The sequence below is a fragment of the Lepidochelys kempii genome, chromosome 3 (genome assembly GCF_965140285.1).
Source record: "Lepidochelys kempii isolate rLepKem1 chromosome 3, rLepKem1.hap1, whole genome shotgun sequence".
NCBI classification, from domain to species: Eukaryota; Metazoa; Chordata; order Testudines; family Cheloniidae; genus Lepidochelys; species Lepidochelys kempii.
In genome coordinates, this window is record NC_136382.1 from 132,806,247 (window position 1) to 132,821,760 (window position 15,514).

Below are 15,514 nucleotides of genomic sequence, written 5' to 3' on the forward strand. Positions count from 1 at the left end.
TGGATCTGCAATGGACTTTATTACTCAAAGAAACAGAATTTCCAGGTAAATACAGATAATTTTTTCTAATTTCTCTCTCACACTCAGTCCTGGCTATTTGTTTGTCTAGTCTGAAGTGTCCTTTTATTTAGTATAGCTTTGTCACAATGTAAAATTTGTCTTTTTACATCTCCTCAGAGCATTCTGAGATGCTATCACAGAGGGAATTGTAAGAGTGCAAGGGAATTATTGATTGCTTGATTGATTTATATTGTAGAGTCTGCTGAAGGCCAAGAAACATCTCTGCATTTCTGACTTCTAAATAGAATTATGCTATATTTTCCCCCGATGTAGGCTGCAACATATGATTACCCTTGAGTGTTGTTTTTGACTTCTTTCATTAAGAGTTGGACAAAGGCTTTTTTGAAAGTCAGCGCTTTCAACTTGCCATTAGAGGTGAGAATACAAAGACTTTCATAGGGTCTGAGCTGTGTATTTTTTTTTTCTTTTGAACAAGTCAAATCACTTTTTGCCTGGGAATCAGAAAAGTGGCAATGATGGGGAAGTTGAACTTGTTATAATGTGTTCACTTTTCAAACCTCTAAGAAATTGTGGTTCTTCAATAACTCATTCTAAACTTAGTATCTGGTAGGGAAGTCTAGATGCACTGAGTTGTGGATTATTGGTCTCGAGTGGTTACCATAATGGCATGAGCACAAAGTAGTCTTAAAAATAATCTCAGGCATTTTTACAAAAATCAGTAATTTTCTTCTTTCAAATTCTGAGGTTGTGCTTAATGTTTCTGTTTCAGATTTTGAAATGTTAGAATTTAAAGGGAAGTTTCATATGCACATTATGGTGAAATGCTTTGATACATTAAAAGCGCTAATATATTCCAAATTGTGTATTAAACAGATGTTTTATATCTTTATGGGGTGAGGGATTCTCTAACAGGTTGTTTTGAATTCAAGTTGTCCATTGCACATAATCTGAATAACCATACCAAATTCAGATCTATTGTGTACTACTTGATCCTGCTGAGTGCAGTGGAGATGCACTTACATTTGGTATGAATTTGGCCTTAGGACTATGTTTTCATATGGGCTGAGGATTGGTCCATCCTGTTTGCAGCTGAAATTTGTGCTTGCAAAATCTGTCTACGTTTCTGAGCTGTCAAAATGAATTATGAGTGCAAAGGTGAGTAGTTTTAGCTCTATCTGATTTATACTCAGAGTTGGATTGCAGGTACAAATTTTGTTTGTCCAGTTTGTACCTGCAAAAAGGACACCACTCTTTTAGAAATTGACCCCATAATGTATATACGCTGTGAGGTATACGAGAAATGAAAGATGATTCATGGCTTGCATAAGGGAAGAGTCCTCGATTCAGCAGTTTCACTTTTCGCTTTATTGCAAATTGAATATAGACCTGGTTGTCAGATTTGGTGACCTTTAACAGATTACTGTTACTGCTAAACATTTATATTATAGTAATTCCCAAATGCCCTACTGAAGATCTGGGTCTCCTTGTGCTCATTGTAGTACAAACACAGAAAAAGAGACAGTGACTTCTCTGGAGAATTTACAGTCTAAAAGACTCAAGAACAGAATATAGGGATATAATATTCAAGCAAATGAACCCGGTAATGATTGGCATAATTTTTGTTGTGTTGTGTTGTGGATGGTTTTGTTTTGTTTTATTTTAAGAAGGGGTCAGGTGAGTGGAATAGAAGGAAATAGAATGATCTTTTAGGTGACGGTGGTGGTACAAGGATGGAGACTTGCTGCTATGATGTATTCTTGTGTCTTTCACTCCTTACAGGATCAAGGTGGAAACAATTCACAGAGGGCCTGTCTTCACTGCATTCTTAGCTTGAGGTACAGCTCAGGTTTTGCCCCACTCTGACTCCTGTCCATCCACTAAAATCTTTAGCTCCAGTTAACTGGTGCTTTAAGGTTGAGCTAGCTGGCCAGTGGAGGGAGGCGTGTGGCGGAGCACAAGTGCTGCTGTTGCTGCTTGAGCCAGTAATGCTGTGAGAATGCGGCAGCTCAAGTTACAACAGCTCATTAACTGCTAATTCATTCGCTATGCTGCTAACCGTATCACTTTGTTTTGCAATGTGGTCGCTCACTGGAGTGTGCTAACTCAGCGCTTGTCTGCATGGGCACTTTACAGCGCTGCAACTGGTGAAAAAACACCCCCCTGAGAGCTGGAAGTTTCAGCGCTGTAAAACGCCACTGTAAACAGTGCACCAGTAAACAGTAGCTACACCTCTCCTGGAGGTGGTTTGTTTAGAGCACTGGTAGCGCTTTAGTGTGGCCAGTGTAGACTAGCCCTCAGCTAACTTGCAGTGAAGATCAGCCTGCAGTTTGCACCAGTGTAGGAATTAAATTATTTTTGTACTTGATGCATTCCCATATATTCTTAACCAGCATGCTGTAGTACATTCCACTACTGTGTAATTATGGTGACTCTTGTCTATAGGCTGTATAAATCTTTTATCACAAGAGTGTATAAATATTTCATCATGGTGTATAAGCTCCCAGTTGGGTAGAAAAGGTTCATCCATCGGTGAGTCTCATGAATATAGAAATAATCTTGTCTTGATTTTTGCCTGCTAGTTGGTGTCAGGCTCTCCCCTCCTCCCTCTTTCTTGGAAGCCTAAGCATCTGCATATAATACCTTAATATGGAGAGGTGGGAATGCAGACAAAATTAAAGGAAAGAGACCAGAAACTTGCCTCTAATTAGCAGAAAGCAATTCTTCCTATACTGTACTATTCAGTTTTCCTTTGAGCAGGGCCATTTCTACTATGCAGGCAGGATAATGGCAGGGAGATGACAGCCTCTCAGAATATTCTTCATGAGACCAATCAAGCATGAGCTGTTACATCATAATGTTTAGGGGCCCCTAAAGTTCACATGGGAAGTCTGTGGCAGGGCCAGGAACACAAACCAGACTCCCAATTCTTTTCTTTAGAAACAAGATGATCCTTTCCTCTTATTCCAAAACTATGCTCTTTCTCTAGAATCCTTCACCATAGATGATGTAAGATGGTTTCCAGAGAGTTCTCAGACTGTTTCACAATAATTTGAAATACCCATAAATATTATCTACTATCTATTTTCTGTATCATGTCAACTGTGCAGAGTATTAATATGTGACTGGCTTGTTTGCATCCACTGAAGTATTTGGTAATTTTAAGTTTTCCTATAGTCTACTGTTAAGTGTCAAGTCAGTAACATATTCTAAATCTGTGGCATTTCCAGCTCTTCCTGAAGTTTCCTGGCTGAATTACATGTGTTTGCCAGTATATTACATCATCCATCATCCAGTAATCTAATTCCTTAGCTCATGCTTCTTAAGATGGAGACAGTGTGTATGTGGGGAGGTCCCAAGATACATTCTGCAAATCTGTGCTGCTTTTCTTTTAGGATCACTTTATTTTATCCCCCCCCCCCCCCAAATGTGTGTAGGTCTGTTGCTGGAGGTTTAAATAATGAACCTACCTGACTATCTACATGAACTGAAGAAATTGCACGCTAAATATAGATTGCTGTCAATTGTGTGAACATCAAAAACGTTTCCTTTCCTGCATTTTGTCAGCTGAATCTGGTATTAATTGAATCCTGTCTCAGTCCAGTCTTTCAATCAGTTGGGTCAACAGCCTAGCAATCTCAGTGTGTGAGTTATACTATGTGGGATAGCAAAAAGAATTTTTAAATGGTCATATGATAGAATGCAGAGGCCCTACCTGAGCATCAGCAGATAGGCAGTTAAGTTGCTTCTTAACTGTTCTGCTAGAAAAGAGTGAGGAAATCGCAGAAATATAGCCTAGTGTCTAGTCAAGACCTTTAGTGTTAAATTAGGGTGCTCTGTTAAATTAGGGAGCTCTATAAAAAGTTCTCTCTTGTAGTCAAAAGGAAGAGTGAGCTTCTGAGCAGGCAGAGTGCTACTCTTGTAGTAACGGTGTGAGACACAGGAGTACTGGTAAGAGACTGAATTTTATTTCCTGGCCTCTGACATCTGAACGGGTCTGGGTTATTAAAACTTCTCAGGCTCAGTATCCGCTGACACAGTCCTATTATTACACTCGATAGCTGAAGATCTGGGTTGTCTGACTGCACGAGTTGAATCTTTTTGTTTTCCTTTGATGTAAATTCTCTTGTTTCTTTTTGCTACAAACTGGGAACTCAAAAACCTGAGGAAAATCCTCTTTTGGTGAAAGACGGTTGTAGCCAGTGGACATGTTTGTATCATTCCAGTTGTGGTGCATGGATTAGATGATGGAATATTCTTTAAGATACATAAGTGATTCCCCTTTCTCTCTCTCTGGCATATGGCATCTGCAGAGCAACATTCTGTAGATGCAGTTGTAGGTCCATAAGCCATTTCAAGTCCTCCTCTGTGACATTGTAGATATCATCCAATTCACCTTTGAATCCATATTTAGGGCTCTACATTATGATGTGTTCAATTATTTGGATGTTTTCACCAGTCGCACGAAGGAGAGTCTTTGATTTTCCACTTGTGCATCTTCTATGGTTTGTTCGGATTCATTTCAGTGCGGGCCAGTGTCTGCATGGCACGTCGAAACTGGGAGGGCAACTTGTTGGGTAAGTAACCAAATGCTTGTTTGGAACCGTAGATGAGGTCCAGACACACTGCCATTCCCTGTCCGGATCCAGAGACATGAGGTGGTCACAGGTGGTCTATAGTGTTTTTTGTGATTTCAGGTGTTGTTAGAGTATGTTATCCATAATCTGGCAGATGGGAAATTCTGAGTAGTCTTCAGCACATTTAAGTTCTCGTGATGTAGCTATAGCTTGATGGAGGTTCGATGTTTGCTAATATAAAAAGCCAGGGTAGAGGTGTTGATTTCCCAGGATGATTTGCATGGTCTGATTCAGCTGCCTATCCACAAGTTGGGTATGGCAGCTTCTTGTCCACACTGGTGCATAGTACTCTGCAACTGAGTACACCAGGGCCAAGGCTGATGTTCATAGCACCAAGGCAGTTGATCCCCAGTTTGTTCCTGCTAAACTTTTGAATAATATTGATGTGAGTCTTCACTTTGGAGGCTACTCTCTTGAGGTGCTCAAGAAAGGTCAGTGTGTAGTCAAGAATGACACTAAGATATTTGGCTTTGGGTTATAAAGCACAGTTTCACCATAAAACTTGACAGAGTGTTTTGTGCAAGTCTGTTGTCCAGTGGAAGGTAGAGACTACAGATTTGCTTGGATTTGGTTTCAGGTGCCACTTTTGGAAGTACTCTTCTATGATCTTAAGGTCAGGTGTAATTGGTCACTTCCAAGTTCTTTAAAGCTGCAGGCCTGGGTTGTGAGTGCCAGAACATCAGAATATACAAACTTCTGTGCTATTGTTTCAGGCATATCACATGTGTATATGTTGAAGAGTGTTGGAGCAAATACAGGGCCTTGTAGTAGCCATTATTCAAAGTGCATGGCTTTCTGGTTTGACCTCCAAGGCACACGTGCATTCTTCAGCTGCTAAGCGTGGTGTTCAGCAGCCTAAGAATCTGCGCACAGGGGATCACTTTGGTCAGTTTCAGTATCAGACCATCCTTCCAGACCGTGTCATATGCTGCTGACAGAACAGTGAAAGCAGTATCGGTCTTGAGTTTTTGTTGGAATCCAGCACCGATGCTTGTAGTGAGGGCCAGGAACTAGTCACAGCAACTTTTGTGGAGACGAAAACCAGCGTGGTCCTTAGGTAGGCTGGTGTCCCCAGTGGGCCTGATTTGGTTCAGACTCATATGCTCCATCACCTTGTAGATTGTGTTCAGAAAGGAGATGGGCCTATAACTAGAAGGATAATCTGCAGGTTTTCCAGGTTTTAGGGGTGCAATGTCCTTGGTTTCTCTCCATATGCAGGGGATTTCACTGGTCTCCTGGATATTTGTGAAAAGCTCCATCATTCATTTCTGTGCCAGTGGACCCAGATATAGGAAATCAGGATAGATAGCATCTTTCCCTGCTGCCTTTCTGAATTTCCTGGCTGCAAGGGCTGCATCGATATCTTTACTTGTGAATGGTCCAGACCATTGGGAAGATGGATTGGATGTGGATATCACTTGCTAAAGTTGATGCTGGACTTCTTTGTGATACTGTTTGTCCACTGGCTATTTTGATGTCCACAAAAGTTTAGCACCAGTGGCGTTGGCTTTCACTTGTGGCCTAGTGGCATGTGTGGGTTTGCAGCTCCCAGGTGTCTCACCAAGATCCAGGCGCATCTGCTTGAGTGTGTGAAGTTTAGACCTACACAGCCAAGCCACCGTTTCTGCCTTGCTGCATCCAGTGACAGTAGAAGGGTCTCTACGCTCATATTTGTGGAGAAGTTTTTGCAAGGAGTGTACAATGACGTGTCCTTGGAGGACATTCTTCTTTGTAGTGGAGATTAGGAGTGCAGTAAAATGGTCACAAGTGTTCGCCATTGGGGGAATGTGGGAGATTGTGTTCTCCACGGTCATAGAGAAAGTGGTCCAGTCTGCTTTTTGAATTTCCAGTGCAGTGCTGGTTTTGAGTAGAGAACTGGACTTTGAATGCCAATATGGTCAGTACTGGTCTGTGCATGCAGTTTGGGAAGTCATCAAGGATGATCCGTGATGGGGGTATCAGCGTACTTGTATCATCTTTAGAGATGAACATCAGGTCAGGGCAGTATCCTCTGTCCTATCTTGCAGAGGGGAAAGTGATGCACTGTTTCGCATCAAAAAGGAGGAGCATATCCTCTGCTGTTGCCCACTGATCAGTTCTTTACCTGCAGTGTTGTTTGCTGCATAGCCCCATTGTGTGCGGTGCCTATTAAAGTCACTGAAAAAATACAGCAGGGTCCTGGGCGTGCTGCAGAGCTGATTGAGGCCTCTGTGCACCAGGTGATTCCTACTGTAACATTTGATGAAACACCACCAAAATCGGAAATGGAAAACTAGTTTTTATAGTTAGCCCTGAAACTGAATCATAATTTGTCCACAAACACCAAAAACAAATTAAAATCTGGAAACCCTCTTTGCAGTTTAGATTGTGGAAGTGTAACTGTGTTGGTATTTACTTATTTGGTCTGAAATCAACCGAATGAAGTTCTGTAAAGACAAGTGCAAAATACTACTTAGGAAGGAAAAAATCAAATGCACAACAACAAAATGGAGAGCAACTGGCTAGCCACAGGTACTGCTGAAAAGGATCGTGGGGTTATAGTGGATCGCAAATTGAACGTAATTCAGTTGTGAAAAAGGCTAGTATCCTTTTGGGATGTATTAACAAAGTGTCAGTTACCCAGGAGTAATTGTTGTCCTCTACTCAGCACTAGTGAGGCCTCTGCTAAAGTATTGTGTCCAATTCTGGGCCCCACATTTTAAGAAAGATAAGTTGGAGAGAGTCCAGAGGACAGCATCAAAAATGATAAGAAGTTAGAAAACCTGACATGTGAGGAGAGATAAAAAAAACTGGGTATGTTTAATTTTGAGAAAAGAAGACTGAGGGGGGGGACCTGACAACAATCTTCGAGAATGTTAAGGGCTGTTACAAAAAGGACGGTGATTAGTTGTTCTCCATGTTCACTGAAGGTAGGACAGGAAGTAATGGGCTTAATCTGCAGCAAGGGAGATTTAGGTTAGATATTAGCAAAAACTTTTTAGATGTAAGGATAGTTAAGCACTAGAATCATAGAATCATAGAATATCAGGGTTGGAAGGGACCCCAGAAGGTCATCTAGTCCAACCCCCTGCTCAAAGCAGGACCAGTTCCCAGTTAAATCATCCCAGCCAGGGCTTTGTCAAGCCTGACCTTAAAAACCTCTAAGGAAGGAGATTCTACCACCTCCCTAGGTAACGCATTCCAGTGTTTCACCACCCTCTTAGTGAAAAAGTTTTTCCTAATATCCAATCTAAACCTCCCCCACTGCAACTTGAGACCATTACTCCTCGTTCTGTCATCTGCTACCATTGAGAACAGTCTAGAGCCATCCTCTTTGGAGCCCCCTTTCAGGTAGTTGAAAGCAGCTATCAAATCCCCCCTCATTCTTCTCTTCTGCAGGCTAAACAATCCCAGCTCCCTCAGCCTCTCCTCATAACTCATGTGTTCCAGTCCCCTAATCATTTTTGTTGCCCTTCGCTGGACTCTCTCCAATTTATCCACATCCTTCTTGAAGTGTGGGGCCCAAAACTGGACACAGTACTTCAGATGAGGCCTCACCAATGTCGAATAGAGGGGAACGATCACGTCCCTCGATCTGCTCGCTATGCCCCTACTTATACAGCCCAAAATGCCATTGGCCTTCTTGGCAACAAGGGCACACTGCTGACTCATATCCAGCTTCTCGTCCACTGTCACCCCTAGGTCCTTTTCCGCAGAACTGCTGCCTAGCCATTCGGTCCCTAGTCTGTAGCTGTGCATTGGGTTCTTCCGTCCTAAGTGCAGGACCCTGCACTTATCCTTATTGAACCTCATCAGATTTCTTTTGGCCCAATCCTCCAATTTGTCTAGGTCTTTCTGTATCCTATCCCTCCCCTCCAGCGTATCTACCACTCCTCCCAGTTTAGTATCATCCGCAAATTTGCTGAGAGTGCAATCCACACCATCCTCCAGATCATTTATGAAGATATTGAACAAAACTGGCCCCAGGACCGACCCTTGGGGTACTCCACTTGATACTGGCTGCCAACTAGATATGGAGCCATTGATCACTACCCGTTGAGCCCGACAATCTAGCCAGCTTTCTACCCACCTTGTAGTGCATTCATCCAGCCCATACTTCCTTAACTTGCTGACAAGAATACTGTGGGAGACCGTGTCAAAAGCTTTGCTAAAGTCAAGAAACAATACATCCACTGCTTTCCCTTCATCCACAGAACCAGTAATCTCATCATAAAAGGCGATTAGATTAGTCAGGCACGACCTTCCCTTGGTGAATCCATGCTGGCTGTTCCTGATCACTTTCCTCTCATGCAAGTGCTTCAGGATTGATTCTTTGAGGACCTGCTCCATGATTTTTCCAGGGACTGAAGTGAGGCTGACTGGCCTGTAGTTCCCAGGATCCTCCTTCTTCCCTTTTTTAAAGATTGGCACTACATTAGCCTTTTTCCAGTCATCCGGGACTTCCCCGGTTCGCCACGAGTTTTCAAAGATAATGGCCAATGGCTCTGCAATCACAGCCGCCAATTCCTTCAGCACTCTTGGATGCAACTCGTCCGGCCCCATGGACTTGTGCACATCCAGCTTTTCTAAATAGTCCCTAACCACCTCTGTCTCCACAGAGGCCTGGCCATCTCTTCCCCATTTTGTGATGCCCAGCGCAGCAGTCTGGGAGCTGACCTTGTTAGTGAAAACAGAGGCAAAAAAAGCATTGAGTACATTAGCTTTTTCCACATCCTCTGTCACTAGGTTGCCTCCCTCATTCATTAAGGGGCCCACACATTCCTTGGCTTTCTTCTTGTTGCCAACATACCTGAAGAAACCCTTCTTGTTACTCTTAACATCTCTGGCTAGCTGCAGCTCCAGGTGCGATTTGGCCCTCCTGATAACATTCCTACATGCCCGAGCAATATTTTTATACTCTTCCCTGGTCATATGTCCAACCTTCCACTTCTTGTAAGCTTCTTTTTTATGTTTAAGATCCGCTAGGATTTCACCATTAAGCCAAGCTGGTCGCCTGCCATATTTACTATTCTTTCGACTCATCGGGATGGTTTGTCCCTGTAACCTCAACAGGGATTCCTTGAAATACAGCCAGCTCTCCTGGACTCCTTTCCCCTTCAAGTTAGTCCCCCAGGGGATCCTGGCCTAGAGTAGGTTAGCCAAACACCTGTATGGGAGGGTTCAGGTATACTTGGTCCTGCCTCAGCATTGGGGGCTGGACTAGAGGGCTTCTCAAGGTTCCTTCCAGCCATACATTTCTATATATAGAACCACTATATATAGAACTATCACCACCTACTATGAAGGCCCTTTGAGGCCTACGAGGTGTTCTCTCAAAAACAAAGTTTAATGTGTTAGTGCAAACTCCTACAAATATAATTTTAAAATGACATGCTGCAGCCGGGGAAGATGCACTCCTCCTCCGGCCTGAACCCAGCCTGCCCTGTACCTGCTGCAGCTGGGGGAGAGGTGCTCCTCCCCGGTCCCTGCCCAGCCCCAGCCTGGACCTGCTGCGGCCGTGGGAAAGGCGCCTATCTTGTGGCCCCAGCCCCAGAGCTGCCATGGCGGTGAGAGGCACCCTTCCCACCCCAGCCCAGGTGCTGCTGTGGGGGGAGAGAGCTGGGGGGAATCCTCTCTCCCTGCCATAGCCCAGGGACAGCCTGCACACCAAACCGCTCATCCCTGGCCCCACCCCAGAGCTCGCACCTCCAGCCAGAGCCTTCACTCCCCCAATCTCCTGTCCCAGCCCTGAGCTCCTCATCCCTGGCCCCACCCCAGAGCCCACACCACCCAGCCAGAGCCCTCATCCCTCCGCACCTCAGCCACAGCCCTGAGCCCCCTCCCACACTCTGAAACCCTCAGCCCAGCCCTGACACATGAATTTTGTTATGTGCACCGATATGGAGGTGATGTGTGACACATCACATCCATTTTGGTGCACATAACAAAATTCATTCCACACATAGGTGGGAAAAATTAAAGGAAACATGGCTTGTAGGCACTTCAAATAATAATAATTCAAATAATAAATAGTAATAACAACATGACCGAATTTCTGTTTTTTCAGTTCATTTTTTTTTAAACCTAAAAAATCACATGCAAAGAAAGCTGCATTAAAAGAATGGTAAGGTTGCAAAGTCCAGCACTCAACTGCTAGGAAATGCCAGAATTAAGGTTGTCTGTTCAACTTAATTTGTTCCTTTGTGCATATGCATTATGATACAGTATATAAATCCATGATCACATGCTATTTTTTCCACAGGACCCCCACCTCATTCAGTGCACAAGATGGACGGTGCTCAATTAATAAGCATCAGTTCAGTTTTTCATTTTATTCTTGTGCATTTTGTCACCCATGCCTTATTTACGACCCACTACTAAAAACCTACTATAGCATGAGTGCTTCACAAACACGAATTGATTTATCGTCACAACACCACTGTAAAGTAATGCAGTATTATGCCTGTTTTACAGATGTAGAATTAAGGCACAGAGATAATATCAAAAGTACACACTAATTTTGGTGGCCAATTGATGAGATGCCCATGGCCTGATTTTTCTGATACCATTTGATAGCATTTCATTTATTCATAGCATATCTCCCATTGACTTTAATTGCCTTTAAGTGCTCAGTACTTCTGTAAATCAGAGACCCCAGGGACTCAAGCTGGGCTCCTAGAAAAAATTAGGAACACAATGGCCAGCTATGAAAAGTTTGCTTTAAGGGTCTTGCATAGCATCACATCAGAAGTCTGTGGCAGAGGCAGGAGTAAAATCTGATTCTCCAGAATGGCTTTCAGCTACCTTAACCACAAAATCATCCTTTCTGCTCTGCCTCATTCATGACACAGCTTCCAACTTGGGAACAAATGAGACATTGTTCCTACAGATAACAGCCTCACTCACTACACAGCTCTGATTCATTCTCTGAGGACCATCCAGCCTCTGCACTGAATAAGGCAGGGGTCCCGTGGAAAAAAATAGTCAGTGATTATGGGAATCAAAAACTGTTTTGTGATGCACATACACAAAGGGGTGAATGAAGGTTGTTGCATGAGCAACCTTAATTTTGATGTTTCCTAACTTTTGAGTGTTCGACTTTGCAACTGTAACATTCTTTTAAAGTAATTTTTGTATTTACTTTGTATATATAAATTGAATTTGTATTTATATTGTGTATATATAGGCTCATCTTTTCAGTGGGTGTTCAATAATATCCAATGTTAGCAGTATTGTCTGTTTTGTGCATGCAAAAAACCTTAATTTGTGTGCACAGACATGGGTTGTATCTGCAAAGCTTAAGCATATAATTGAGTAGTACAGGGCAAAACTTTTGTTTGTAAGGTTTTTTGAAATTACAAAAACAAATATGAATGGAAATATTTTCAAGTGAATTTTTAATGAAAACCAGGTGATGGATTTTAAAAATTCTCTAGCAGTGCTGGAAACCTGAACACAGTGCAATTCCTATATTGTAAGCTCTTTGAGGGCAGAGACTCTTTTTGTTATGTATTTGTGCAGTGTCTTACACAGTGCAATGCTGTTCCAGAGTTTGGGATCCTAGGTGCTACTTCTGTACAAATAATACAAATTATTAATACTACTGTTAATAATTATTAAAATAATATATATTATTATTAGGTTTGTGGTACATGAAAATGTATTGGTGAAATACATTGTAGGTTAGTTTTACTATCCATGCTGAATAAAGTGTAAAAGTAAACAAATAGGATCAGTTGAGAACAAGTAAACTAGACAGAAAAAAAATCTTCCAGGTCTAATAATCTGCAGCACAGTGTTGTTAGTAACAGAGACTAAATGAAGATTTTAGAGAAATATGATTTTTATTCTGACATTGGTCCTCTATGCTTGGAAGAATCATCTTAAAGCCTTTGTGTACTTATTTATGAAAATATATATTGTGTAACATACCATGATTAGTAAAGAAGATCAACATTTTTCTTTTCTTTTAATCCTTCTAGCCTTCAGGAAAAAGAACAGTCACTCAGCATGTCCATTAAAGAAACGACTGCCAAAGTAAGTGCATATCGGCTATCATTTTTTCAGTACATTTAAGAAACAAAGATAATGCATTACTTTTTAAATATAATATTCTGTCTTTTGAAAGGCCAAATGTATGGTATTTCTTCTGAATATGTTTCACATGTAAATATTCTTAATATCTGTTTTAAAAAGAAATCTAAACCTGGTCAAGGCATTAAAAAAAGTTAGTGTGTCTGCCAAAGGAAGCAGGTGGAATGGTTCATTAAATGTAGTATTTCTTGGCTCATGTTCACAATAGAAACCAATCTGTTGGCCTCAGCTTAGAAAAGAACTGTCAGCTTTATGAAATGAAAGTGAAATCTGGTCACAATTGAATGTCTTCATTCTCAGGAAAAAAGCCATATTCTCATATTCGTTTCACTGGTGGAAATCCAGAGTGACTCCATTGAATTCCGCGATGTTACTCATGATTTACAATAGTGCAAATGGAAATCAGAATCAGGCCCAGGGTAATTATGATAAATGAATTACATTTTCATCCCAGCTGGGTAAAGTTTAGATATACTCGCACATACTAAAAAAAAAAAAAAAAAAAAGAATCATATAGTGCATCATAGTTTCCAGGACACTTAATGGACTTGAGAATTGTATTTTCTCCTGTTGACTTTCATTTATATCATCTCCATTAGGTCCTGATTCTGCAAACACTTATGCAGTTGCTTAAATATAAGCATATAAATTCTCCCACTGACTAATGTTACTGTCTCATATAGATTTGAGGCTTCCTTTTCAAACGTCAGTGCCTTAAATAGTATGTACAAAATACTGATTTGTGGCTACAAACTGGTAATTGTGTGCAGGAAATATGCTGTTACTCATGCAAGCACTCACTTGCACATACATTTGCCTGTTTTGCTCGTGTATGCAAAATATGCAGGTGCATAAGTCTGTTTGTGCTCACTGGCACATACTTTGTATATGAAGTATATGCATAATATTTGTTTTAGCATTTGTGGCCTATAATATTTAACAAATGTAGATATTTATACTGTTATTTTTTTTTGTGGGAAGTTTTTGGTACTCCTCTCACCAAAGGCATAATTATTCCAGTAATTCCTCCAAACCCTGTAAATATAAAGAATAGGAGGAGTGTGAAACTTTTGGGTTACTACTTTTGCTTTCATCTGAGATACTGCTGCTACTCTCTTTCTTTCTTAAATCTGATTGTCAGTTTCTTGTTTTCCATATCCTTCAGTCACTAGAAAGAATGTAGTGGTTCCTTATGCCATAATGGATCAATGATCCATTAGTCTCTCTGGTCACTGTCAGAGAAATGCTTTGGATGAAGAGTTAAAATGGCCTTAATGTGCTTAATTCCACAATGCTATATAATATGAGGGGAAATTCCTTCCTGATTTTGGCCAATATTTGGTTTATATTCTGAAACACAAAGATTGCAAGTCCATCTCTCTCTCTCTAATATGGTGTAACTCAGCATCTCACCATTTTCCCAAACTTTAGAAAGCTGAATCCACACTTAAGGAAAATGAAATCAGTCGCTCCCCAACAGCTCTGCCCTGTGTTATTAAATGGCAACCTATCTTAATTTATATGTCACTGCATTCCTTCCCCACCCACACTTGGGGAAATGCTGGTGTAGATCTTCATAATATGATGATATTTCCTTTCCTTTCTTACATGGTTTAATGAGCAGTGATATAGTTAACAGTGGTGACATTTAAGATGTTGTCATTGGCATCTGAGAGCACACCCACTGAAATGAATGGGTCATTTCACACCTCAGAACTATTGCTTCAAGCTCTCTCCAATCTCAGGCAGAAATCACTGATTTGGATACACTTTTTTCACATTTTGAATGTTTACTTTCAACCATAACATCTGGAAACTTTTTAAAATGAAAGCTGAAACCTGATTAACAATTGAGAGGTCTGTCTGTTCTCCACCTTATCCAGATAGTTCATTGCAACTTTATAGGAGGTGTATCACACGCTGTGGGAAACATTGCTGTTACTTCAGATCTTCTTCTTACTCATATTTAAATTCTAATCCTTGTTAAACTAGTAAAATTGTTGTTTGCAATGTTGTTGTAGCTGTGTTGGTCCCAGACTATGAGAGGGACAAGATGGGTTAGGTAATATCTTTTATTGGACCAACTTCTGCTAGTGAAAGAGACAAGCTTTCAATCTCCACAGGGCTGAAGAACATATCTGGAGCTTGAAAGATGGCTCTTTCAGGCTTTGTCTACACTACAGAGTTTTGTCGACACTCAAAAAGCGCTATAATAAAAATTGGTATTGCATGTTCATGCTTGTTCCCTCTGTCGGCAGAGCACGTCCACAGTTGGGACATCTGTGGACTATCCCACAGTCCAGCTCAATACCTTCTGTTGCTAGGTCTTGTGGGAAGACAGAGTGGATCGTGGTGCATCTTGGGAACAGGCTCAATGTCCCATGATGCATTGTTTTCTGTCCCAGCATTCCATGGGCTTCTGGCTTTCTTTCGCAGCATATTTCAATGACCCTTGTTTGCTGTGCCCCCAGCATCTTTGTGGGAAGGGATGGAACCCGCAGTTCTGATAATTGTCATTAAAACATCACGGATGGCAGTGCAGTTAATCACAAAGTTCTAACTGAAGAAACTCCGAGTTGTCTGACTTAGCTGTGTGATATGGAAAGGAGCAACTTTAGATTGCTTTTGGCATTCACGGAACAGCTGCAGACAGTGGACCGTTGCTTTTGGGCTCGGGAAACAAGCACTGAATGGTGGGATTGTATCATCATGCAGATCTGGGATGTCGAGCAATGACTACAGAACTTCTGGATGCGGAAAGCCACCTTCCTGGAATTGTGTGCTGA

The 15,514-nt window shown here is 41.5% G+C and overlaps 1 protein-coding gene across 14 annotated transcripts in view; it reads left to right on the forward strand.

Moving 5' to 3' along the window:
* DISC1 (DISC1 scaffold protein) overlaps positions 1–15,514 on the forward strand; it is a 383,371-nt gene that overhangs the window by 155,261 nt on the left and 212,596 nt on the right. For all 14 annotated transcript variants that reach the window (XR_012158151.1, XR_012158148.1, XR_012158149.1 and 11 more), the window contains one exon: positions 12,617–12,671. Coding sequence is in view for 9 of the 14 variants with exons in the window: in XM_073338073.2 (XP_073194174.1) it covers positions 12,617–12,671 (55 nt within the window). In the remaining 5 variants the exon portion in view is untranslated. The remainder of the gene's footprint in view (positions 1–12,616; positions 12,672–15,514) is intronic.